Source organism: Colossoma macropomum, unplaced genomic scaffold, assembly GCF_904425465.1.
Source record: "Colossoma macropomum unplaced genomic scaffold, Colossoma_macropomum, whole genome shotgun sequence".
In the NCBI taxonomy this organism is placed as follows: Eukaryota; Metazoa; Chordata; class Actinopteri; order Characiformes; family Serrasalmidae; genus Colossoma; species Colossoma macropomum.
Genome location: NW_023494791.1, coordinates 2,037,073 through 2,065,026, shown reverse-complemented (window position 1 = coordinate 2,065,026; position 27,954 = coordinate 2,037,073). Strand labels below are relative to the sequence as shown.

Here is a 27,954-nt window from a genome sequence, read left to right as displayed (position 1 = left end):
AGTTTTATTATTTAGCTAGCGAAGTCTTCCTGATCACGATACTACCAGCGATGGGAGGGCCTGGGCTAGTATGTGAGTCACGTGAAGCTTCTTTTTAGACTGTCACTAATGCAGAGTCATCAGGGCTCAGCGTGCTTGGAGGAGAACGCTAACTGCTAATTCTGTTACTTTAGGTAACAGATGCCCACACTGGCTAGCATCACAGTGAGTGATGGGGGAGAGGGAGGACCGTCCTACCCACCGTGAGAGAGAGAGAGACAGAGAGACAGAGAGAGAGATGGGGGGAGAGGGGGGACTGTCCTACCCACCCAGAGAGAGAGAATGAGAGAGAGAGAGACAGAGAGAGAGATGGGGGGAGAAGGAGGACCGTCCTACCCACCCAGAGAGAGAGACAGAGAGAGAGATGGGGGAGAGGGAGGACCGTCCTACCCACCCAGAGAGAGAGAATGAGAGAGAGAGAGACAGAGAGAGAGATGGGGGAGAGGGAGGACCGTCCTACCCACCCAGAGAGAGAGAATGAGAGAGAGAGAGAGAGAGACAGAGAGAGAGATGGGGGGAGAGGGAGGAGCATCCTACCCACCCAGAGAGAGAGAATGAGAGAGAGAGAGAGACAGAGAGAGAGAGATGGGGGGAGAGGGAGGACCGTCCTATCCACCCAGAGAGAGAGAATGAGAGAGAGAGAGACAGAGAGGCAGAGAGAGAGAGATGGGGGGAGAGGGAGGACCATCCTACCCACCCAGAGAGAGAGAATGAGAGAGAGAGAGAGACAGACAGAGAGAGAGAGAGATGGGAGAGGGAGGACCGTCCTACCCACCCAGAGAGAGAGAATGAGAGAGAGAGAGAGACAGAGAGAGAGATGGGGGGAGAGGGAGGGCCATCCTACCCACCCAGAGAGAGAGAGAGAGAGAGAGAGAGAGAGACAGAGACAGAGAGAGAGATGGGGGAGAGGGAGGACCATCCTACCCACCCAGAGAGAGAGAGAGAGAGAGAGAGAGACAGAGACAGAGAGAGAGATGGGTAGAGGGAGGACCATCCTACCCACCCAGAGAGAGAGACAGAGAGAGAGAGAGAGAGACAGAGACAGAGACAGAGACAGAGAGTGAGATGGGGGAGAGGGAGGACCGTCCTACCCACCCAGAGAGAGAGAGAGAGAGAGAACAGTTATACTCTCTTACAAGGCAAATAGTCGACTCTCTAGTTATTTCAGTCTGAGAATTGCATTAAGTTACTTTGTCAGTCATCAGTCCAGCAGAGCTATACAACAAATTCAGTGGCAGGAAGGAAGCAGAGGAGCACATTTATGAACATGCTGTTTTTGTTAAGCTAACTGCCTTGGTCACTCTAAAGTGAAGGGAATCGTCTTCTACACAAGGTGGATTATTTTCTGCTCAGTAAAGGATGTGGAGCGTGTCGGCTTGTCGAGATAACACACATCTTTTCTGTCTTTTGCAGTCATGGTTAGCCAAGCTCGGACACCTTCAGATTTCAATCAGTTGTTTCTGTGGCACTTTAACCCACTTGGGATTCGTAAAAATGTGAACCACTATACACTGACTTGCATACCAGCTTGCTAAACTAAATGTACACCAGTCAGTCATAACATTCTGACCACCTCCTTGTTTCTACACTCATTGTCCATTTTATCAGCTCCACTTACTATATAGGTGCACTTTGTAGTTCTACAGTTACAGACTGTAGTCCATCTGTTTCTCTGATACTTTGTTAGCCCCCTTTTACCCTGTTCTTCAGTGGTCAGGACCCCCATGGACCCTCACAGAGCAGGTACTATTTGGGTGGTGGATCATTCTCAGCACTGCAGTAACACTGACGTGGTGGTGGTGTGTTAGTGTGTGTTGCGCTGGTCTGAGTGGATCAGACACAGCAGTGCTGCTGGACTGGTTAAACACTGTGTCCACTCACTGTCCACTCTATTAGATGCACCTGCATTGTTGCTCCACCCTGTAGATGTAAGGCCAGAGACGATAGCTCATCTCTTGCTGTACAGTATAAGCTAATCATCCTCTAGTCCTTCATCAGTGGTCACAGGACGCTGCCCACAGGACGCTGCCCACAGGACACCGTTGGCTGGATATTTTTGGTTGGTGGACTATTCTCAGTCCAGCAGTGACACTGAGGTGTTTAAAAACTCCAGCAGCACTGCTGTGTCTGATCCACTCAGACCAGCGCAACACACACTAACACACCACCACCACATCAGTGCTACTGCAGTGGGACCACCAACTTTAATTATATATTTTATAATATTTATTTGGAATTTGTTTTCTTTGTCATTTAATTTATATAATCCATAGTCATGCATAGATTATTGTAGTTAAAATAGCAGAAACATTTTTTTTTGTCAAAATATGGTGCTCACCCTTTATACATAACTGCAGGGACAAGCACTTCTGTGGTGGTTGGAATTCTGGATGATTGATTTATAAACCAATATTGCTAAATTCATTGCTCAAGAAAGTGTAATTGTTAAAATAACTTATTGCTTTATTTTAATATATAAATTAATTGTAACCCTAACGTTTTTTTTTTTTAAGTGTAATATTTCTGTAAACGCTAGGGACACAAAAATGGACGTTTCTGTAGAATGACCCTTTAACAATGTTAATTTGTTTGGCTGTAGTTTTGATGGCTGAACAACATTCAGGTGAAGAAGCTGAGCCGTCAGTCCTGTGTTACTGTAGACAAAAGCTGATCAGTGCTCTTGCAATGTGGTGTACAGGCTGCATTCAAGAGCTGACGTAGAACAACGTGCTTGTGTGTGGGCGCTTTTACCGGAGCAGCAGGAACCTGTCATGCCGTTGATGAGGTTCAGTAAGGTCCCTGCTCCTGCACCCAGCCTGTCTGTCTGCGGGGTGTATTTGTCAGGATGGCTGAAGCCTGTTTTCCCGCCACAGGTCCTTTCATTTCAGACCCGTCAAAACAGTCTTGCGTGGATTGAACCCATTTTGGTTCACACGATTGAAGTTTTTCTTTTTTTTGGAGTAGTAGATTGAGGTAGCTTTGGGTCCTTATAGCAAATTAGGTTTATTTTATTGATCTTTCTGTCATAAGGTTGTAATTTGTCCACCTTTTGATTTGTATGTTTCAGGAACTGAGCAGTGGCTTGATGCAGAGGATCACCGTTCCTGAAGTAGCGACATCGGAACTCGGTCAGAAGAACACAAGCACACACATACACCGACCAGGCATAACATTCTGACCACCTCCTTGTTTCTACGCTTATTGTCCATTTTATCAGCTCCACTTACTATATAGGTGCACTTTGTAGTTCTACAGTTACAGACTGTAGTCCATCTGTTTCTCTCATACTTTGTTAGCCCCCTTTTACCCTGTTCTTCAGTGGTCAGGACCCCCATGGACCCTCACAGAGCAGGTACTATTTGGGTGGTGGATCATTCTCAGCACTGCAGTAACACTGACATGGTGGTGGTGTGTTAGTGTGTGTTGTGCTGGTCTAAGTGGATCAGACACAGCAGTGCTGCTGGAGTTTTTAAACACCTCAGTGTCCCTGCTGGACTGAGAACAGTCCACCAACCAAAAATATCCAGTCAACAGCGTCCTGTGGGCAGCATCCTGTGACCACTGATGAAGGACTGGAGGATGACCAACACACACTGTGCACCAGCAGATGAGCTATCGTCTCTGACTTTACATCTACAAGGTGGACTGACAAGGTAGGAGTGTCTAATAGAGTGGACAGTGAGTGGACACAGTGTTTAAAAACTCCAGCAGCACTGCTGTGTCTGATCCACTCAGACCAGCACAACACACACTAACACATCACCACCACGTGAGTGTTACTGCAGTGCTGAGAATGATCCACCACCCAAATAGTACCTGCTCTGTGAGGGTCCATGGGGGTCCTGACCACTGAAGAACAGGGTAAAAGGGGGCTAACAAAGTATCAGAGAAACAGATGGACTACAGTCTGTAACTGTAGAACTACAAAGTGCACCTATATAGTAAGTGGAGCTGATAAAATGGACAATGAGTGTAGAAACAAGGAGGTGGTCAGAATGTTATGCCTGATCTGTGTGTGTGTATGTATGTGTATGTATGTATGTATGTATATATATATATATATATATATATATATATATATATATATACACACACACACACACACACACACTCAGACTAGAGTGAGACACGTCACATCACATGTAGCATCTCAGGTTGACTCATTCAGTGGTTAAAAATTGCGATTCTATGCTCGGTGCTGCCCTCAGTGCTCTATTTTTGAAACCCAGTAACCTCTGCAAGTGTAGGATATTTCATATTCTTGTAGGATGATTTGCAAGCAGAGTGACTTAATTGCTATTGGAATGGGATTAGTGTGACAGTGGGAGGTGGGTTAATGTAGTTTTAATAGAGTGGCTACTCAATTCATGCACTGCCCTCTTACCAAAATATGTTCTGCTGCTCACAAGTAGAAAATGTGTATTGATTTTAATAATAACTTTGAACTGCTTACCATAGCCATCTAGCTAGCTGTCTTAGCGTTGCCATTAGCTTGGGAATTAACAGCCAGCAGTCAATATGGCAGCATAAAATCAATGTAGTTTTACATGTTTTAATGTTAGGAGCCATTCACATGAAGTACAGCACCAGAGAATACAAGCTCAAGATCCAAAGGCTCCTTTTCTACATAACATGATGGAATATTAAAGCAACGCTAAGATTTTTATTTTTTGTTGCTGAAGGTAAAAGAAGCGTCATCGCTGAGTGAGGAGAGTAAAAACTGTTTAATATGGTGAGCGTTCGCTGCTGAGTCGCTCTGTAAAGCCTGAAATAATTATTTAAGAGTTTTTCACGCCACGTCGTACGTCTTTACGTATTAACATCACACACAGACTCAAAAAGAAGGTCCTCCTCGATGTTCAGGCCTCAAATGATCTCAAAATCAACATTATCCTAATTGAAGATGTGATAACGATAGTAGTTATTTCACTCACATCCCCAGAAGACGCTCCTTCACCAAGTTTAGACTGAGTTCTGTCAGAATCATCAGGTTCATCCGCTTAAAGAAAGGGGCCGAAGCACAACACGTGTTACCGAATGTTCAACACACTGCATGCAATTATACATTTCACCAGAGAGGTCTCCAAATCCCCAGAATTTACACAGTGCAGCTTTAACCAAGGTGGCAATTTATATAAGATTATTATCAATGAATCAATCATTGAGAAACACCAGTAATAATTACTTTACCTCCCTATTAAACTAATCCTATCTGACTAGTGTTTGACTGACCCAGCCTTGTTCTTTACTAGGGATGGGTACTTGGTAGGGCTGAACGATTTGGGAAAAATGTCTAATTGTCATTTTCTGACTAATATTCTAACTTTGATTTAGGTTGCGATTATTTTCTATATGTATATTTATATATGGATACATAAGGTTCAGTCCTGTTGTTGTGGCTAAGAAGACCAGAATATCCACTATTCCTAGCTTAAGGCTTGAAACGTGAATGTAGTTGTGGGTCGTGGTTGTGATGTCACAAAACATGGTTTGGTTGCCTCTGATTGGTTGTGTACTCATGTACAGGCAGTTCACAAGCTCTGTGTTATTATGTTAATTTTCCTCATTTCAAACTGAAAAGTGTTGTTGATAATTGACTATAATAGACTATAGTTTTTAAAAAATTGCAGCTCTTGCGATTTGAAAATTGCCCTCTGTTAAATTGCGATTTCGATTCAAAAACAATTATTAATCTTTCAGCCCTAGTACTCCTATAAACGCTTTAATGTTCTGCTCAGCCATTTGGTAGAGCACATTCTGAGTCACTATATACAAAAATATACAAAGTGCCATCTCGACCGTTTAGTAGACGTGAATATTTAAAAAAATTCTGGGGTCAAAAAAACGAAAAAAAAAACACCAATTGTTTTTATTATTGCCCCAAACAAATATTAAATACAAAACTATAAAATTCCATTCCTTTTTTCTTGGTGAGGACGTTAATAAACCTTTTGTGGTGCCAGTTTTCAAATACTGAAACCATTATTCAGGTATTCGTTCTGTGTTAACACTGGAAAACATAGCAAATATACAGACCAACAGTTCAGAGAAATGCAGATTTTATGCTTTAACTGAACTGGAATACATGAAAGTTTTGCTCGTATTTGCGTCTTTGCCAATCCTATCTGTGACTGCCTTAACGAGGACGTGTTGCCAAGCCTGTGTTGTTGAGGATGGGACTCCAAATGCAGAGATAGTGTTAGCGGATAGCTGTGGTTTTAGCTCAGTACATGATTTCCCTCCTCAGCTATTTTAAAATAATGAACTGCTTGATGCTAAATTTTGGAAATTTGGTGTAACTCAAGTGCTGTTGTTAACCATATATCTGTCCATGAGCTCTTATGTGCAATCTGTCAAAATTAGTTTGAATTTTTACCCCCAAATCTTGCGGCGCTTGCTTTAATGAGCGTGATCGTGGCCTGTTGTAAGATGTGTTCCACCTTTTCTGTCTTTATTTGTGAATTCTGATTCAATTTTGTAGACATACCACAGGAAGGTAATATATGTCTGCTCTTGGCCTTTTTGGGGTCCCGTCACAGCTGTTGGGCGCAGTTGTCCTGTGGCGTATTTGTACGTCTTCATTAATTGGCTTTTTGTCATGACCTGATCTCTTCATTGACTGCTCTCTAAAATTACTGCAAATTACGGCCGGCGCGTCCTCCTGTTATTAAGGCATTCGATTTAAAAGCAGGGTCTCCTCGCGTCTAATAAAGTGACATTTTAGCCAGCTTCGTTTTGACCTTTTGCAGCTTGTTTGCCAATTAAGATCCTGGCAGATTCATTAGGAGCCTAATTGCATTTTGCTCATAGATAACATGACTTGTGGACGCCGTGTTTGAGTGTTGAATGCAATGCAAATTTTTTCCAGGTAGGCCGGTAATTACGGGAATCTGTATGCTCCATGCGCTTATTTATTTATTTATTTTAGATTTTAATTTTTTGTTGTGAAACTTTACATTAGATTTGAAGCGGGCTGTTTCCTGTCAGCCTTTTAGATGCCCACGTCTTTAACCCACAACATACGTTTTCTTTATGCCAGCAAATGCATCATATGACCCACTAAATTTGACCAGGGAAACATCTTCATTCCCTGCCGTTTCAATTAATCCTATTGCGCTCGTGCCAGCAGTGTTAAGCTCAACGGTCCCCTGCTCATCGCCTCTGCTGGGCTTCCATCAGTCACACAGGCCAACGCGTTGGCAATCGGCCCCCTATAAATCCCTTATTGGCAGAGACCCTCTATACTATACACATCCATTTTCTTTACCATGCCCCCCACCTTCCCACCTACTTATTCTCTGATCCGGTGAGGTTTTATTCCTCTGTTCCTTTCACCCGCACCCCTCGGCCACTTCCTTTTCTATCTCTGCCTCCTCTGATTGGAATCGTCTCTTAAACCGGTTCCTTCTCCCTTTTTTCTGTCACCCCCTCATCTTTATTTAGACTGAGGTTCTCATGTACGTGTGCTGAGGGGTGGTTGACATGGCGGAGAGATATCTTAATGTTCTCATCTCAGATATCTTAATGTTTTCTGCCATTTTGACTGCTATGAAATTAATAACAGTGTGGATATGCTGTAATAGAATAATAGGCTCAGAAATCAATCAGTCTATCAGCCTTTATTTTGACTACGTACATTGAGGGTGACCCTCATTTACAATGTAGCCGAACAAATTACACAAGGATTGAAAGTTGAAGTAAAATTTACCAACTAAAACAAATGAAAATCAAGACAAAAATATTTATGGAAAAAAAATAACAGCTTAAATAGAAAACAGACCTAAAATATAAGTAAAATATAGAACCCCATTTCCAAAAAAGTTGGGACGCTATGGAAAATGTAAATAAAAACAAAATGCAATGATGCGCACATCATTTAAACCCTATATTTAATCGAAAGTAGTATAAAGACAACATATCAGATGTTGAAACTGAGAAATTGTGTTGTTTTTTTGAAAAATATATGCCCCACTTTCTGCCCTCAGGTAGCACTGCATTAAAAACAGACATGGTTCTGTAGTGGAAATCACTGCATGGGCTCAGAAACACTTCTGAAAAACACTGTCTGTGAAAACAGTTTATCACGGCATCCACAAATGCAAGTTAAAACTCTAAAATGCAAAGAAGAAACCAAATATAAACAGGATCCAGAAACGCTGCCACCTTCTCTGGGCCTGAGCTCATTTAAAATGGACTGAGGGGAAGTGGAAAAGTGTCCTGTGGTCCGACAAATCAACATTTTGAAATTCTTTTTGGAAGTTCAAAAGCCAGTATTCATGATGGTATAGAGGTGCATTAGTGCACATGGCATGAGTGACGTGCTCATCTGTGAAGGCACCATTAGTGCTTAATGATATATACATGTTTTGGCAACATATGCTGCCATCCAGACGATGTCTTTTTCAGGGAAGGCCTTGATTATTTCAGCAAGAAAATGTCAAACTACATTCTGCATGTATTACAGCAGCATTGCTCCGTATTAAAAGAGTCCGGGTGCTAAACTGCCCTGCCTGCAGTCCAGACCTGTCACCACTGAAAACATTTGGCACATTATAAAATGAAAAATATGACAAATGAGCCCCTGAACTGTTGAGCAGCTGAAATCCTGTATCAAACAAGAATGAGAAAACATTTCACTTTCTAAACTACAGCAGTGTCTCCTGAGTTCCCAAACGCTTACAGAGTGTTATTAAAGAAGAGGTGATGAAACACAGTGGTAAACAGGCCCCCGTCCCAACTTTTTTGGAATGTGTTGTTGGCATCAAATTCAAAATGGGCATATATTCTTCAAAAACAATAAAATTTCTCAGTTTCAACATTTGATAGTTTGTCTTTATAGTATTTTCCTCTAAAAATCTGGTTTGCATGATTTGCAATCTGTTTTTATTTACATTCTGCACAGCGTCCCAACTTTTTTGGAAAATGGGGTTGTATTATGAAAACACATTAAAATGAAGTAAAAGAACCAACTTGGATAACTTAGAAATGAAGGATTCTGTTTGAACCCGTTGTTTTATTTGTGGCGAGCCTGTCTAAATTACCAGTGTCTGTTCTCTGCATTGTCTCCCCTTCAGTGAAGCGATGCCTGCAGGCCATTCGGTTCATTCTGCCCAAAGATACCGCCATGAAGGTGCTGGTGAAGTGGTACAACATCTATAATGCTCCTGGAGGTCCCAGCATGCACCAGGAGTGGAATCTGTTCGTCACATGCTTCATGACTCTAATGGGCTACAACACTGAGCGACTGGCCTGGACACGAAATGTGAGTGAACTACTCAGTACTGCTGAGGAAATAAGCATCATTCTCTGTAACGATAGTGGGCAGTAAAGGCTTATTTATGCTCATTTTAAATACGAACATGGATGGAGTCTTCTGTCCGTACTCTGCGTTCTTTTTGTCCGTATTTCTGCACATTCTCTAATAGCTTGCGGATGCAGATGAAATGGAGCCCGTAGTTAATGTGAGACTAGAGCTGGGCAAAATGGCCAAAAACGTTATGACGATAAACAAAATTCATATCGTTCGATATCGATACATATCGCGATAAATGTCAAATCATGATTTCTTTCACGTTTGAAACTATCACTTATGGTTTTAAACTATCACTTATGGTCCGATCATGACAAACACTCGGCAAACAGTGGAACATTTCACTAATCTGTCTTGGGACAGTGGGAGAAAGTCTCTGAGCTGTTTTTATCAGCTGGAAAAGCACAGCTGCAATTTTTGTAATAGTCATGATTTAAGAAAGAAAACAGATTATTTTATCTGTCTGGTGACGAGCGCTCGGCTACCCCGCTACAAATGATAAACAAGTGGCCAACAACAGAGCTAAACTCTTTAGTTTCTCAACATCGTCAGCTCGGTTCGGTAGGTCACTGCTGTCACTCCTACCACATCCATGTCAGAGCAGATCACAGTATTCAGACACCAGCTAGACGGCTGGGTTTCTCTAGGCTATCGCAGTAGTTTAAGGGGTGAACCGCAGTATATCTGACGCTCGCTGTGTAAAAGCATTATCTGCAGTGTGAATCTCTCACACCAGTCACAGAGTCCTCCTTTTAGGCATGTTTAAACTGAAAGCGGTGATTTTGTGTCTTGTTTGATCTACGGTATCATCAATTCACCGTGTTGTGCCGGAGCGCTGCTTCAAGTTAGCCAGCAGCTAAAAACAGCTAGCCTGGAGAGATAGCGCTCTCCCACTCTCCGATGCCTCACAGCTTCCTCAGTTTACTTTCGAACATGAACCACTTCTTTCTTTCACTTTCGTTATAAATATGACGGTTTGGCGCTGTAACACGGCGCTGCAGACGTGATTTAACACTGCTAAAGTTGTTAGGATGCACGGAAAGAGGTGAGTTCACCGTAGGTCAGTACAGTTACACCACTGACCTCGTCACTCACACTCGGTCACAGGAGAACAGATCGCCGGTCGCTCCACTCAGACAGGGACTGTCTAACTCCGCGTTTCAGACATTGCTAAAGTATATTTGGCGACGCTTTTTTTACTCGTGGCCCCCTCCCTCTCTAATCAAGTCGAAAAATTTGGAAGTGCGCCCTCTCCTGGCGACAGCAGAGTAGTGTCGCTTTCCTTGCAGTAGAAAACGCCACCAGGGCTTTCGCTAAAACGTGGAAGTGTGAGAATGGTGTATTATATCGAACATTTATCGAACCTGTCTTATCGCCCTATCGAGGAAAAGTTATATCGCGATACTTGTCGTTATCGTTTTATCGCCCAGCCCTATGTGAGACATGATGCCAGTTTCTCTCACTGTTAATAGAAGTGAAAAGAATTCTCCGCCCACATGTCACAGAGTATTTAAAGGCCTCAGACACCACAGTCTACACTGGTGCCTCTTTCTTCTCTTTGCTTCTCTTTCGTAGTTGGTACATTATTACGACCTCCTCCACTGTCGCCATGTTTGTTGTTGTCAGAAACGTTTGACTCTGGACTGCACTCTAGTGGCACAAATCCAACCTGAGCCCCTTTCATATGTGGTCCTAGATCGGATACGTATCCGATTTGTGGCCATGCGACGCTCAGATCGGAGTTCATGTGCTTTTTTACCTCTGTGCATGCGCCGTCATTTACCATTGTTTCCATGGCAGCAGCGCCGAACAGAAGTTAAAGCCTGTAAATGGTGGAAAAGCAACACACAGATTTGAGCAATAAGCCTTGTAATGTGAAGCAGCCTTAGGTGCCTGCGATTTTTTTCCCATGACCCTTGTGCTCCTTCCTCCACAGCTCCATTTTGAAGTGCCCCTCTCTCCAGTAATAGCTCCTAAGAAGGCTCGTCCTGCAGACACCGGCTCTGACGAGGTGAGTGTGCTGGACAAAGAGACCTGTGGTTTAATAATAATCTCTTCCAGTGCGCCAGAAGTCTGGCCTTCATTTATTGTGTAAGGTTGATATTAATTGAGCTATATGTATATATACACCGATCAGACATAACATTATGACCACCTCCTTGTTTCTATGCTTGTTGTCCATTTTATCAGTGTCTAATAGAGTGGACAGTGAGTGGACACAGTGTTTAAAAACTCCAGCAGCACTGCTGTGTCTGATCCACTCAGACCAGCACAACACACACTAACACACCACCACCACGTCAGTGTTACTGCAGTGCTGAGAATGACCCACCACCCAAATCGTACCTGCTCTGTGAGGGTCCATGGGGGTCCTGACCACTGAAGAACAGGGTAAAAGGGGGCTAACAAAGTATCAGAGAAACAGATGGACTACAGTCTGTAACTGTAGAACTACAAAGTGACCTATATAGTAAGTGGAGCTGATAAAATGGACAATGAGTGTAGAAATAAGGAGGTGGTCAGAATGTTATGGCTAATCGGTGTATACAGCATGCATGTAAAATTAGTGCATCCACTCTTGTACTGGATTGCCACGCACACAAATTATTAGAAGTATTTTTTTTAGTTATTATTATTATTATAGTTGACGTTAATAACAGTTTCAAGTCATATAGCCACAAATTATTTTTTTCAGGCTGTTAAATGTTTATGCTCAAATTTATACACGTTCCTATTAGACATCAGTTTGATTGTACAGACGTGTCAAAGACCAAATTGATGAATAACAAAGCTGTTGGTCCATTTTTCGGTCAGATTTCTCTGAGTGAGCCTTGATGAATGCGACTATTGTTTATTTTCATTTGAGCTCCTTTCAGAGGAACATCTGGTTGGGCATAAAACATCTGCCAACTCGGTGTGGTTTGTTAAACGAAGGAATTACTGTGTTTTCTGTGGGGGATTGTTTCATGTCTTGTTTGTCAAGGGTCGGTGAATAAGTACTGCTGCCAGTCTGAGTTAGCGTAATGTGGAGCCTGTGGGCTGCTGGGGGGCTCAGGGCCAGGAGTGCACATGGGGGGTCTTGGAGTCAGCAATGTTGTCCTCGGGCTGGTGGCTCACAAAGCAGAACGGCTTTTTAATTATTTATTTATTTTTCTTTTGAAAGAAAAGTAGAAAACCACGGCTTTTTGATCTCATGTATCTTCATACGACTCATTCTCTTGGTTTCCCAAGGACTGGGCGTACCTGTGTGCCTCAGACTATCACTGCCAGGCTTTGGAGCACCCAGTGGCAGGCCTTCCAGGTCTGGAGCCAGCAGCACCCCCTGTTGGTATGGAGGATGGCGGGCCAGTGGCAGGTCTGGAGCCCTCTGCTCTGCTTTTCCCTCACATACCCTCACTTTTCTACGTCCTGCACCTGCTTTACGAGGACCTGAAACTGGACGAGCTCCAGCGCAGCGGTGCCCGCGCCCTCGTTAGCCTCCTGCAGCAGCTGGCCAGGTAAACTCTTCATTCACTAAAATGAGTAATCAAGCAGTATTGATTATTTTGAATCAAAAAAGTTGCTGTTTAACATACTGGGGGGGGTGGGGGGGTGGGGGGGGGAGTCAAATATAAAATATTAACCTTTTCAACTCCTCGAGACCACCGCTGGTTCCAAAAAGCACTTCGTCATATTCTTCATAACTTTCATATTTCATAAGCTGCATTCTAAAGGTGGGGGTCGTATGAGAGCTGTAACTGTCTTCTCTCCAGTCAAATAGATGGTGATGTAATTTTAAACCCTTATATTAAAAGAAGCTGAACTCACAATTTTTTTTTGTTCTCCTGAAAGTCGACCCATTTTTCCACAAATCTGGGCTATAAACTATAAACAGATGGCGTTTAGGATTTTTCCTTTTCAACAGTAAACTGTAAGCATATAGCAATATGTGTATAATCATAAAACACATGTTCTGTTAATTTGAGGGGAGCTTTTACCAATAGAAATTAATATTTATTTCATGCAGTTACTGAATAATTTGGTCATATAAATTCAGATGGAAAAACCAAAATATACCCTGGTCAGTAAGAAGTTAAAGATGCCAGAACTGTTGCACTGATCACATTTTGTTTTATTTTTTCCTCTACATTTAAATTCAGTAAATAAACAGTAATTATTCACTTTTCAATTAAAAAAACATGCAAAACTTTTGACCAGGGTTGCACAAACTTTTGTTTAAAAAAAAATAAAAATAAAAAAAAGATAAGTCTAATGCTTAAAGGGTTCTTTGCATGGTGGAATGGTTCTTCAGATTAACGGAAAATGTAAATAATGTATATGGTACTATATAGCACCAGAAAGGATTCTGCTATGGTTATGATGTTGAGCTTGGTACAGTAGAAGAACATTTTGGTGCTATATAGAACCCTTTTCAAAAAGGTTCTAAATAGAGCCATGTACAACACAGTCTCCATAAATCTATGGAACAATTTCGCAATGCATAGAACTTTTTAAGCATGCAAATGGGTCATTGAGGGTTTGTCGTTCTATATACAACCATTGTCTTTATTAGAGAACCCTTGAAGAACCATCCTTTTTTAAGTGTGTATGTTAGCAGAAACGTTTAAGAGGGGAAATTGTAGCTAATAACAGTTTGTGAAATGCCTGTAGGTGAGTTAGACCAATCAGAGGCAACCAAACCTCCATGTGTTGTGACATCACAACCACAGCTTACTGGCAGTTTGGCACACTACGTTCAGGTTTCAAGCCTCAAGCCAGAAAGGTGGATATTCTTGTCTTAGTGGCCAAAATAATCAGGCCCGAATCTCAGTTTATCTCAGTTGCGATATTAGTTGGAAAAATCGCAGTTAGATATTTTCTCCAACTCGTTCAGCCTCAGCTCTGTAGCTTTTGTTTAATATTTTTATTCCTGAGAACTTCAGTGAACTTCATCACCTTCAGTGTAAAATCTTCTCAACCAACTGCAGTGTCTTTTCATAATGACACCAGGTGCAATTTGCACGTTTTTTGGCAGCATTAATGAATTTTCCTGTCAGTTTCATCTTTGTTTATGCTTATGCAAAGTCAAAAGACAATATTTGTGTAAATTTAATGTGTGTATGTGCTTTGGGAGAAAATTAAGTAATAAAAAGAAGTCTAAATACTTGTTTCCCCTCACTGTAACAAAACAAGAACAAAAGACAAAAGCCTTTAAAATGACCTTATCAAAAAAACATGCAGCGTTAATAAGAGACCAGCAGCAAAAGATGCATTTTCCTCATGTAAACTGCCGGCTTATCGTTCCCAGTTCATCAAAAAGGTAAAATTTGATCGAGCAATTGTGTTTAATTGAGTAATTGTGACAGTTCTAAAATTGACAGTTGTTGTCTTTCTATGGTGAATGAAATGTTCTTTTTGGATGGATAGTCAGCTTTAAAATCTCACCGGCTTGTTTCAGAAAATGTCAAGAGCTTGTTTGCTGTTGTGTTGACGGGGAACAGAGAAGCTGAGGGGGCTCGATTGCTCTTCAGGGAAATTGTGCGTGTGCACGTGTGGGTCCGTGTGGGCTGGAAACCTCGCCCGCTGTGTGCTTGTGTCACAAGAACTCTGCTGTAGTGAGGATTTGGGCACTCTGTTTGATAGGGGTGTAATTAAGGTGTTAAAGGGTCGCAGTAATGATGCTGATGCTGTGGATTTGATGAAACATGAAACGAGAAATCGTCGTTCAGGCCCACAGCACATCACCGTTCTCCAGAGTAATGTAGGGATATGAGGTATTTTATTATGTACCATAAACGTTCACCCTCTATTTATCGCTTAACCTAGACATGCTTTATTACTGTACCTTTAAAGGAGACTTCCACCAGTTTTTCGAAATTAATAATAATAATAATAATAATAATAATGTTTTGTTTATATAGCACTTTTCATGCCAGTGGCAGCTCAGAGTGCTGTACAGACAGGTGATAAAGCTAAACAGTAATACAAGAAATTAGAAGTATTTATTTAGAATCATATAAGAAAATGACAGATCAAATTAAAAGACAAACACCAAAGAGCTGTAGAGTTTAACTGAATGCTGAATTAAAGAGCTGCGTTTTCAGATGTTTATTAAAAGTGAGCTCTGAGCTCGACCGGCTAATAAAAGCTGAACTGAGCTCCACAGTTTAGAAGCAGAATAACTGAAAGTCTCTCAATGTTTTCTGTGTTTTACTGAAGGCATTTGTAGAAGGTCAGAATCTGCAGATCTGAGATCAGACACTCTGTGATGTAAGCAGAGCTTTAGGGTCATTTAGAGCCTTAAAAACTAGTAGCAGAGCTTTAAAATCTATCCTGAACGATACAGACAGTGTGCAGCTCTTTTAAAGCGGGACTGATCTGATCTCTCTGTTTAGTTTTTGTCAGGATGCTGATGCCTTCTGTACGAGTTGTAAAGGATGTATTGCTTTCTTAAGAAGTCCAGTAAGGAGGTCATTACAGTGATCAACTCTGCTTGTAACAAATGCATGAAGTTTCTCTGCGTCGCTCTGAGAGAGAAAAGGCTGAACTTTAGTGATTTTCTCAAATGATAAAAAGCTTTTAGTGACTTTGTTTACATGCAGGATGAAACAGAGCTCAGGATCTAAGATCACACCCAGGTTTCACACTGCAGGTTTGGTATATGAAGCTAAAGAGCCGCGATTCTCATAAAACAACTTTCTGTGCCAACGATCAGTATTTCCGTTTTTTCATGATTTAATTCTAGAAATGTTTGCAACATCCACTGAGAGATATCTGACACACAGCTGCTAAAGATTTCCCCATAACTCAGTGTGTGAGATGTGAACAGAGAGATTCAGAGTGGTTTGATGTGAAATGGTTCAGATGTCTTTACAGTGGTGGTGATAGGAACCAGGGGTTGCCATGACTACAACACAAATATAGACATTTTATTTACTATCCAAAACCACCAGAGAACCTACACGAGTCTTCTGGGTTTATATGTGTTTAAAAAATATCAAAACTGTCATAAAAGTGATGATTTTCAGTGAGGGAGCTTTTAGAGGTGGACGTCTGGTTCCTATCACCACCACTGTGAACAGTTCTGTAGTTTCTCTAGAGCAGAGCATTACACACTCAGCCCCTTTGAGTGACATCTTACACTGCAAAAAATATTATCTTGTCAAGTGAAATGATCTTAATTCTGGTCTATCTATCTAATATTTTTTTATTTTGACATGTTTGGGCACTTTTTATATTATAATCTCAAGCTTATTTCTAGACATTTTCTACCTGTTTTAAATTATTTCATCAAGAAAAATTTATCTCACATTTTTTTAAAACAAGCAAAATTATCTGCCAATATAGTGAGATATATTTACTTAATAAAATCACTTAAAGCAGGTAAAAAATGTTTGGAAATAAGCTTACAACAATCTCAGCAGGAGAAATGTTGCGTTTATAGACTAGATTTAAGAATTTTACTTGACAAGATACCATTTTTTGCAATGTAACCATTTAATAATGCACAAATTTGGAAAAATTGGTGGAATTCCCCATGATATCAGTTACCTTTTCTCTGATTGGCTACCCTGTATTCTGCCTCTTTTGAAGTGCTCAGTGTGAGTGGCTGGAGCCAAGCTGATGCAGGCTCGGTGTTCACCAAATCACAAAAACGCTGAATTCAAAAATGGCTGTTTTTGCAGTTTATTTCCCATAAATGGGCTGTAAGGGCTGAACAGCACATCTTGAAACTGTATCATTACTTTACACACTCTATTAAACTCTTTATTGAAAAAATGCACAGGATATATAGTTTTTCCATCATATGGGCCCTTTAAAACCTTCACTTCAGCCCTAATGATGCATGGTACCCGTAACTCTGATACCAGAATCAGGGAAGTATCGACCATCTGACCCTGATCAACAGCCCAATCGGACGACTTCTTCCTACTAATTGTTTTCTTCCTTCCCTCCTTCATCTCTCTCTTCCTCTTCTCATCAGGGACCTGCAGCTGGAGGAGTACATTGATCTGTACTGGCGTGATTACCCCTCATTCATCAAAACCTTCAAGGAAGCCTGCGTGATCGATCAGGGTAAGTGGCCGATCAATGGCTCAGGGCCCTTTCATTAGAGCCTGAAGGCATCTCTATTCATTTAACAAATGATTCTGATGATACAGCCAGGTTAGGTTATTATCTGTGGTGAATAGCTGTGAAGAATTTGTCCCAGCCCGGATTTTAAGAAACTAAAGAATCCAAAATAACAACAATATTAAAATTAAACAGATGCCAGTAGTTTTAAAGGATGCTTTACACAGTGATGGAAAAAAAAAAATTGAAAACATTCAATTCTCATCAAAACATTCAGTTCTCAATTGACATTTCATTAACGCAGAATCATTCAAAATTAAAAAATAAATTAAAAAATGAATTCATAAACAGCAAAAAAGAGTACTTTTTATTTTGTGCTCGTATGCAAAAGTTTGGGCCGGTCATATTTCATATTTTGTTGATTTTCTAAACAAAAAATATAAGTTACACACCCTATACAGAGAACAAACTTCTAGCACATTTTAATGCACAATTACTGTTTATTTGCTGAATTTAACATATTGTGGAAAAATAGAACATGGAAAAAAATGAGCTTGAGTTATGACACATTTTATATTTTACATTGTTATATGTTAAATTCAGCAAATAAATAGAAATTCTGCTCTACAATTAGAAGTGCCATGTTTGTTTCCTGATATAAATTTATTTTCACTTAGAAAATGAGGAAAATGTGAGACTTAACTTGAAAAATTCAAACTTTTGCATATGACTGTATTTATAATGTACTTATAGTATATTTATATCATCTTTAAACAATGTCGTGCTTGGTGAAGAGCTTTTGCTGGTTTTATTTTGCATATTTTTCATCACTTCTCTTCACATGTGTCAGGTTATTCCATTGCCAGGTTAGGTTTGGGTGCATTTGACATGTTGTTATTTTAGGCATAATGGTGTTTATTTGTATTGCTATATTAAAAGTGAGCAGCTGGTCTGTTAGAGTGATATTAGGAAGTGAAAGCATTCAAATGAGCTGTTTTTTCTCACGGAAGTCAAAGCAATATCTGACAGTGATAAATCTGTGGAACCTTCGCTGCAGCAGATTTTATCAGCCAGCTGAGACAGTGCTGTGCAAAAGTCAGAAACCAGTTTTCATTTATTTTAATTTCCGGTCAAGACAACTATTAAGTATAAGTTCATTTTTCAGCGTCGAGAAATTAAAGCAGAAAATATTTAACAGAAAATCACACAGAAGCCTCTATAGCTAACTCTAATCTCAGCTGTGTGAGTCAGTGAGTCACTCTTTCCCTTTATTCCAGCTTCCATTCTTTTCAGGAGACTCACTTTCAGTTCCTCAAAGAATCTGCAGACACACCTCCAAAGTTCAGTCTTAGAAGCTGGTTGATCATTTTCTGAAGTAATCAAACACATTCAGTGGTGATGAGGTCTGGACTCTGGGGTGGTCAGTCCATCGTTCAGCTTCTTTGTTTGGTGTGTCCGTCTCCTTTTCTCAGTGAGGTTCTTCTTGATCAGCTACACATCCTTTCAGACCCACAGCGCTGAGTCGTCTTCTCACAGTGGAAGGATGGACAGAAACACCTGTGGATGTTTTCAGATCTGAAGCAGCTTGATTTTCTCCTCTCTCTCAGAGATGAAAGCTTTAAGTGCTGTTTATCTGATGGGGGCAGTTTTGTGGTCGACCAGCTCTTCCAGGTGGTTGTTAGGAGCCACATTTTCATGGTAGCTTTTAATCTTCTCCTTACTTATGCAAGGTGGATATTATATCTAATCTCCTCACCGATATCTCCTGAAAAATGAATAACTTGTACTTAATGACTCTTTAGATTGGAAAATAAATAAATGAAGATGTTTCTCTGACTTTTGGACAATATTGCATGTTGGTTGTCTCCCAGTCTTGAGGGCTTGAGTGTAGTGGGCAGTTTTGCTATTGTGTCTGTTTGAATGATTCCTGTTTGTTTGTGCACGTAAAGCTCAGATGGGGTTGATGAACTGGCCGGCGTACCTGAGGAGTGAGGTGCCCTGCGTGTTCGGCTGGCTCAGCGACTGTCTGAGAGGGCAGGACGTGCCTCCGTTTCCCTACCTGCCCAGCATATGTGAAAGAACCAAACTGCTTGTGCTGGTAAGCTTCCTAAACTGACATTAAGAACATTTACGACGTTCATTCAGTTTTCAGACTGAGAAGAAGACACTTTGATGGAAAAGGCCCAATCTCATTTCTTATTTTTACCCCTACCCCTTGTTTTTGAGTGTTACAAGGGGTAGTGGTTGAAATCTCCCCTCTGAAATGGGACCCTCAAATAAAAAGAGCATCACTTCATTAACAGCTACCAGCGCTGCTCTGTAGGCGACGCTGCCAGTCTGCAGTGACAGCAGAGGAGGGTAAAGTTCAGCTCCTCACTGCTGGGCTTTAGTTACATTTAGGGCATCATATGACTTCAAAGAGGGGGGCAATTATTTATTATCACCCACCTCTAATTCTTCAGTGATATGAAGCTGAAGTCAGATATTCACCAGCTTCTTGTTTGAATTTTCCTGTTCCACCTTAAATGGAGCAGCAGTTCTGATGCCTGAGGCACCAGAATGTAACTGCTGCACCATTTAAGGTGGAACGGGAAAGTTAGCTACTGAGACGTCAGCACTACTAGTGATTTTTTTTTTTTATGTTTGTTAAGAAGAAAAGGACCATAATAAACTGAAACGACATTAAACTAAGATAACACAGTGATTATCGTAATTTTTTAACAGAGAAAATTCTCACATTTGTGTGTTTCTTTGGTCTCTTGTTCTCCATCTTGCCAGATTTTCTTTTTTTCTTACAACTCTCTTTTTGGAGTCTCTGAAAAACCTCCGCTTGGAGGGTCATGTAGCCTAAACACTTCACCCTACCCCTCTATCTCAACAAGAATCGGGACACCCTACCCCCAGACGTGAACGTGCTAAATGCATGGGTAGGGCTAAGTGGTAGGGGCGAGGGGTGAAATGGGATTGGGCCTTTGAATATCCAGGGTCCTTATTACGGAAACACCCTGACTCTGAAATTGAAATCTTATCTGCGTAGTTTCAGAACTTCAGTTACGATCAATAGCTATGACAGAATAACAGTTCCTAGTTTAACAATCATATCCAAAGTCCAGATTGGGAAAGAATATTACAGAAGCCTCCCAACTGGACAGAATTTCTTAAACACTGTCCTAACCTAAATATAAACCCCTAACTTCTGTTTTAAAGTTTCGTTTCTGCGGGTAGTTGTTCTACTAAAAAAAAAGAATGTTGTGTTTTTGATCAGCTGTGACATGCTGGCTATAGCGAACTGCCACATGTCACAGCCCCCCCCCCGTTCTGTATATTTTGGTTTACCATCTGAATTTACATGACCAAATTGTAAGGCAAATTATTCAGTAACTACATGAAATAAATGTAATTTTTATTTTATTTTATTTTTTGTAAAAGCTCCCCTCAAATTAACAGAACATGTGTTTTATGATCACACATATCGCTATATGCTTACAATTTACTGCTGAAAGCCAAAAATCTTAGACACTCTTTGTATTATTTTATTAAAATCATTTGTGCAGAGCAGATCACTGAAGAGACGCCATCTGTTTATAGTTTATAGCTCAGATTTGTGGAAAAATGGGTCGACTTTCAGTAAAAAAACAAAATTGTGAGTTCAGCTTCTTTTATTATAAGGGTTTAAAATTACATCACCATCTATTTGACTGGAAGGAAGACAGTTACAGCTCTCATACGACCCCCACCTTTTGAATGTAGCTTATGAAATATGAAAGTTATGACGAATATGACGAAGTGCTTTTTGGAGCCAACAGTGGTCTCAAGGAGTTGAAAAGGTTAAAAAGATCCTGGACGCTGCTGACACATTTACTCCTGTCCTTTGTTATTTCCTATATGTGTCAACAGTAATGCCAACGTGCCAAATTAAATATTGTAGCGGTGAATAATGAGGAGACTTGAACGCCGGCCTGTTAATTTGAAGGAGTAACGTCAGTGTGGCTTGTGCGTCACATACAGCCTTGGGAAACGGAAACTGAAACTGGGGGAGGTGATGTCCCGTTAAACAGCAGGTTAACTGCAGTTAAACTGCTTCTTTTGTGTTTTTTGAAAGAGTAACGTATGTTCAATACTGTGCGAAGGCCAGAAACCTTAATTTATTTACTTTCCAGTCAAAACTGCCTGTAAGTAAGTTATTTGTTTTTCAGGAGATTAGATATAAGACAAACCGCTCACCTAAAGAAAGAAAGCAAAAAAAAAAACAGGAGTGCAAAAAATTATTAAAAGCTACAGAAAAAATGGGGCTCCTTAAACCAGGAAGAACAAAAATAGCAGTAAAAATGTGCTTTTTAACTGTAAATAAAATAAACACGCGAGTCATCAAAAACATGACAGATTCACTGTAGCTAGCATAATGCGTTTCATTTGTTTATATTGCAGATTTTCAGTTTTGTTTATGAGAGTGGTGGTGTTTTTTTTTATTTATTTTTTTTATGTGGTTAAAAAGATCTCGGACGCTGCAGACACATTTGCTCCTGTTCCCTTTTATTAGCTGTATATGTTAATATTGATAAACTTGCCCAAAATAAAATAGAGAGAGCCGTGAATAGTGAGGAGACTTGAAAGCCAGCTTGTTAATTTGAAGGAGTAACATCACTGCGGCTCACGCGACACCTAAAGCCTTGGGGAAATGGAAACTGAAACGCGGTGATGTCCCGTTAAACAGCAGGGGGAGGTGCAGTCTTCCAGTTCATCGCACTTCAGTTTTGATGTTTTACACTGGCAGCTGTCTAGCTAACTATCTCTATCGTTATTATGTATCGTTAGTTGCTCGGTAACAGACATAACAATCAATTAATAACCTCTTTTGAAGATTTCCTAGCTTGAGAAGAAGATATGATTCTTTAAGATAAGATATAATTCCTAAATTAAGACGAGACTTGCTTCTGTTATACGAATTTGCAAAAATCCTATATTGTCTTCTCATGATCGTAAAGATAGGACGTTTCTGTAATGCAGCCCCTGCAGGCTACTGCACTGAAATATCTGCAGTTTATGCATTTTACTGCTTTTTTGACAGAATATTTCTCAGGAATGCTGATCCAGGGAGACACATTCCCAGTTGCTACATTTCATAAATGTAGGTATTGACATCAACGGATATGCAGATGAAAAATATTGAATATCCGCATCAGTACATCTCTAATAAATTTGTACCAGCATATCCGAATCACCTCAACATGCCCAACAGGGGGCGCCACTTCATAGCTATAGTAAAGCATCTGAATGTGGTGCAGTTAGAGGTAAAACTCTGCACAGAACATTGTTACATGTTCCAGTGACATTCATTGCTTTGGTAAAGCTCTAATCTGGGGCCCATGCCTCTAAACCCGGACGCACACGTTCCATGGAAATGTCAAGCATTTAGATGACAAAGTGCTCCGAGCTAATCATAATGACATTTTACCACCGCTGCTTCCTCCCTGCACCACCAGAGGCGTTTTGTGTCTGCAGTGTTTGTGTATATGTGAGAGAGTGAGGGCGAAAGAGAGAGAGACAGTGCAAAAGAATGCATGCATGTGTGTGTATGTGTTGTGAGAGTTGTCCCACCTTAATTAACGCATGGGAACGGAGGGGCTGAATCACCGGGGAGTGGGTGGGGGGTGCGGGTGGGGGTGGGTTGGGCTGTGTCTCCTCCCGTCAGGTCAAGGGAAATGACGCACAACCCCACCGAGCCGCTGACACGCTGTCATGCAATTACAGGCTGTATTTACCCCAGTACCTCTCTGTCAGAACATTACAGACTCCATTTAACCCTCTGTCTGGTCCAGCCACAAATTAGTGCCCAGTGCATTGACTGTCTCTGTCATTTAAAGGGCCCGTATCCCACAGATTTTATTTTTTGTTTGTCACCCCCCCCCCTACTTCTGATGTTTATGTGCAAAAAACCTCATTCATGTTTACTTCACTATTTTCCAGCCTGTCTTTATTCTTTATAATGGAAAAGTTTCCTTACTGTGCCTTTAAGGCTTATCTATGTAAATGATCTCTGCTATGATTGGCCGCCCTCTATTGTTCTTACTTGTTGTACTTGCTTATTGTGCTGTGTTGTAACGTAAGAATAAATGGATGCCGTTGATCTGATATATATCTCGCTGTTGGAACAAAACCTCGTATCTCCAAAATGGTAACTTTACAGGAGAACGAAAAAACCTATTTTACTTTTAATGTAAGTCAATGGAGCCAGACTTTTTTCCAAGTTATTTTGGGCCGTTTCTTTTGGTCCATTCATTGTGAAATTTACACACACTTTAAAGGGCAACAGGTATTTTCAAATTATGTCAAAAACTGAGAAACGACAAAAATGGAGATACAAGGTGTTGTTCTGACAGCAGCGATATGGAAGGGAAGTTTGTTTTTCCATGTGTGCTTTATACTGTTTTGTGTCTTTTTACTGAGTTACTTATATGCAATACTGTGTGAAGGTCAGAGACCTTAATTTATTTACTTTCCAGTCAGAACTGCCTGTAAGTACAGGTTTTCTTTTTTTCAGGTTGGAGTTACTGGATTCTGAGGAGATTAGATATAAGGAAGGAGAAAGTTAAAGGAAAATAAGTGAAATAAAACCAGACTTTCCAAAAATTGATTAAAAACCGCAGAGAAAATGGGGCTCCTAGAACTACGACTAAAACCAAAACTAGCAGTTAAAAATGTGCTTGTTTACTGTAATAAAGATAAAAATTACTCTTTTCAAAACTGTCCACTGCACTAAAATTACATGGAAGTACTGAGAAACAAAACTTTAGCTTTCATTGATTCAGAACACAGAAGTTTCAGAGTAGATCCTTAAGGAAAGCTCCAGCTAAGCTGAGCTCTGTTCTGACATGCTGATTTTATTCTATCCTTGTTTAATACCTGTCACTGCAGCATTCCTCAGTACTAAAAACTAAACTTACAACGGAAACACATTTAAAAGTAAACTAAACCTGTAAAATCAAACCAATCAAAAAACAACGAAGCTGAACATTGGACTGACCACCCCAGAGCCCAGACCTCAACACCACTGAGCTAGAACCTTGGAGGATCTGAGGAGATGCTGTATTGTGGAGTGTTCTAGGATTGCTTGCTTTGTGTTCCCCCATCTTATCAAGCTTTATAGGAGAGCCACTGCTGTTATTTTGGCGGAAGGAGGTTCTAGAAAGTACTAAGTGCAGTTTTGTTAACAAAAAAATTATTACGTATTATTATTATTATTATTGTTTTCTTGCACACGCCTTCCGCCCAATGACAGCTGGGATAGGCTCCAGCACCCCACCGCGACCCAGATGGATAAGCGGTTTAGATGATGTATGTATGTTTTCTTATACACACTTAAAAAAGATGGTTATACGAATATAATATATATTCGATATAGTGATTAAAGGGTTCTTTGCTTCATGAAAGGGTTCTTGAGAGTGTGCTGTAGATGGTTCTGTATGAAAACCAAAAAGGGTTCTTCTATCATTATGATGTCAAGCTTGTTACAATATAAGAACGCTTTTTTGTGCTATATAGATGTGTTTGGGTTATTTCAGAAAATGATCAACCAACTTCTGAGACTGAACACCTTCTTCTGTGTCATTTTCTGTTAAATGTTTTCTGCTTTTTTATTTTTTATTCTTTGAGAAATGAAGAACTTTGACTGAATGGCTGTTTTGACTGAAAAGTGAATGAATGAAGGGTGGTCTCTGACGTTTTCACAGTACTGTAGTTATGTATTTATTTATATACATGTATAAAAAGTGTATTTAATGTGGGCGTGTGCACGTTTCTCTCTTTCTTGTATCTCTTTAACTCCCCAGTAAAATCGCTGAGTTTCTTTCCTCGTCTACCTGAGGTGGCAGTCCCTTCTCTGAATGAACCATACATTGTAAAAGCATGTTATTGTCTTCATTCTGTGGTTGATATATACAGTAATGTGGTTGATGACTCCAGCCTTGGTTAGAATCAGTGCGAACACGCTATTTCTCGCTAGCGCGACCAGACTGACTTTTACTGTCATTGCAGCAGAAAACCGAAACCACATGGGTGCTGTCCCACTGCTAATGACAGTCACTGTCTCTCTCTCTCTCTGTCTCTCTCTCTCACTCTCTGTCTGTCTCTCACAGAGCTACGCGCTGTATGTAGTGGGAGATGAAAACGCCGTCTCCGCTAACGTGTCTAAGTACCTGTCTCGGCTCTCCGCAGGTGAGCCGTCACAGTTCTGTGTTTGTGTGGAAAGACTGGACAGGGAAGAGGGGAGGGGGGTCTTCTCGACTGGCTGTAGTCCTTACACGAATCTCCTGTCTTTTAACCCTTCAAATTCCAGACTTCTTTTTCAGTGTCCCTTATTACAGCTGCAGAACCCTTTTATAAAGGTTTATTCTACCACAGCTTCTCAATCATGAAGATCATACATGATAATAATGATAATGGAGAATTTAATGTCTGACCATTGTAACACTGTGGAGGTGACTATTGTTTAATTTAAATAATTACATAAAATATCCATTTTCTGAACCGCAAGGAACCACTTAAAGGAGAATTCCATCATTTTTTATGTTTTTGAGGTGTGAACAGACTGATTCAGAGGGGTTTGGTGTGAAATGGTTCAGATGTCTTTACAGTGGTGGTGATAGGAACCAGGGGTCGCCATGACTACAGCACAAATATAGACATTTTATTTACTATCCAGAACCACCAGTGAACCTACACGAGCCTTCTGAGTTTATAGGGAATGTTGATGATGGAAAATAGTGGAAAATCTGAAAAAAACTTCTTCTGAGACTATTTTGTATCACTAAACCCTGCATGTAAACCCAGCGTGTGGAGGTGGACGTCTGGTTCCTATCACCACCACGGTGAACAATTCTTTCTCTAAAATGAAGCACGTCACACCAAACCACTCTGAATGACTTGTTTACATCTCAACCATTTAATTATGCAGAAATGTTTAGAAATCTGTGGCATTCCACTTAAAGCATTCAGTGGTTCTTTGTGTTGTGATGGTTCTATGTTTAACCATTGGCTTTGCTAAAACACCCTTGAAGACCCACTGCTTTATTAGTAGCTTAGGTTATGTAGTGAAGGTGGGCAGTGTGGCAAGAAAAATAACATCACGATACCTAAAGACATTATTTATACCGATCAGGCATAACGTTATGACCACCTCCTAGTTTCTACGCTCATTGTCCATTTTATCAGCTCCACTTACTATATGGGTTCACTTTGTAGTTCTACAGTTACAGACTGTAGTCCATCTGTTTCTCTGAGACTTTGTTAGCCCCCTTTTACCCTGTTCTTCAGTGGTCAGGACCCCCATGGACCCTCACAGAGCAGGTACTATTTGGGTGGTGGATCATTCTCAGCACTGCAGTGACACTGACGTGGTGGTGGTGTGTTAGTGTGTGTTGTGCAGGTCTGAGTGGATCAGACACAGCAGTGCTGCTGGAGTTTTTAAACACCTCAGTGTCGCTGCTGGACTGAGAATAGTCCACCAACCAAAAACATCCATCCAACAGCGTCCTGTGACCACTGATGAAGGACTAGAGGATGACCAACACAAACTGTGCAGCAGCAGATGAGCTATTGTCTCTGACTTTACATCTACAAGGTGGACTGACAAGGTAGGAGTGTCTAATAGAGTGGACAGTGAGTGGACGCAGTGTTTAAAAACTCCAGCAGCACTGCTGTGTCTGATCCACTCGTACCAGCACAACACACACTAACTCACCACCACCACGTCAGCGTTACTGCAGTGCTGAGAATGATCCACCACCCAAATAGTACCTGCTCTGTGAGGGTCCATGGGGGTCCTGACCACTGAAGAACAGGGTAAAAGGGGGCTAACAAAGTCTCAGAGAAACAGATGGACTACAGTCTGTAACTGTAGAACTACAAAGTGAACCCATATAGTAAGTGGAGCTGATAAAATGGACAATGAGCGTAGAAACTAGGAGGTGGTCATAACGTTATGCCTGATCAGTGTGAATCTCAATGTTTAACTTTCCTAAAATCAGGGTTTTTTAAAGTTGGACAAAATGTACCAGCAACCCGTGTCCCACACTAAAAACAAATCAAAACCGTAAGTGCATAGTTAAGCATTTGCACAAAAATAAGCTATTTAATAAAGAACAGGGAGAAAAAAACGCCTTTGATTTGAAAAGAATCAAGAATAAATAATTTAAATAATATATTGGCATAATATACTGACATCCTTTGTCTTTTTAGGGATAAATGCAGTTGTTCAGTGTTCTAGAAATGCTAATCATACATATGGTGAAGTCAGAAAAGTGTATTGTGATATTAATCACGATAACGATATCACATCATATGGTCCACCTCTTTAGTGTTATCGGTGAAGAACTGAATTGTGTGCCCACATACAGGCCTTTGTAGTTTAAGGGGTTTATATAAAAGATCACTGTTTATGAACTGACGTTATTATTTCTATCTGTTTTTTCTTTTAGGACAGAAGAAAGGTTTCAGTGAACCTGCTCTCAGGAGGTAACGATTGGCCGTTCTGTAGTAACACTCTTGTACATGTT

The 27,954-nt window shown here is 40.7% G+C and overlaps 1 protein-coding gene across 1 annotated transcript in view; it reads left to right on the top strand.

The window, feature by feature from the left end:
- The window catches only part of anapc1 (anaphase promoting complex subunit 1), a 118,391-nt gene that overhangs the window by 30,940 nt on the left and 59,497 nt on the right, over positions 1–27,954 (top strand). Inside the window, exons 16-23 of the mRNA XM_036573632.1 lie at positions 3,107–3,167; positions 9,114–9,301; positions 11,286–11,360; positions 12,581–12,846; positions 17,313–17,404; positions 19,351–19,499; positions 25,537–25,615; positions 27,877–27,913. Of these exons, the coding sequence (XP_036429525.1) occupies positions 3,107–3,167; positions 9,114–9,301; positions 11,286–11,360; positions 12,581–12,846; positions 17,313–17,404; positions 19,351–19,499; positions 25,537–25,615; positions 27,877–27,913 (947 nt within the window). The remainder of the gene's footprint in view (positions 1–3,106; positions 3,168–9,113; positions 9,302–11,285; positions 11,361–12,580; positions 12,847–17,312; positions 17,405–19,350; positions 19,500–25,536; positions 25,616–27,876; positions 27,914–27,954) is intronic.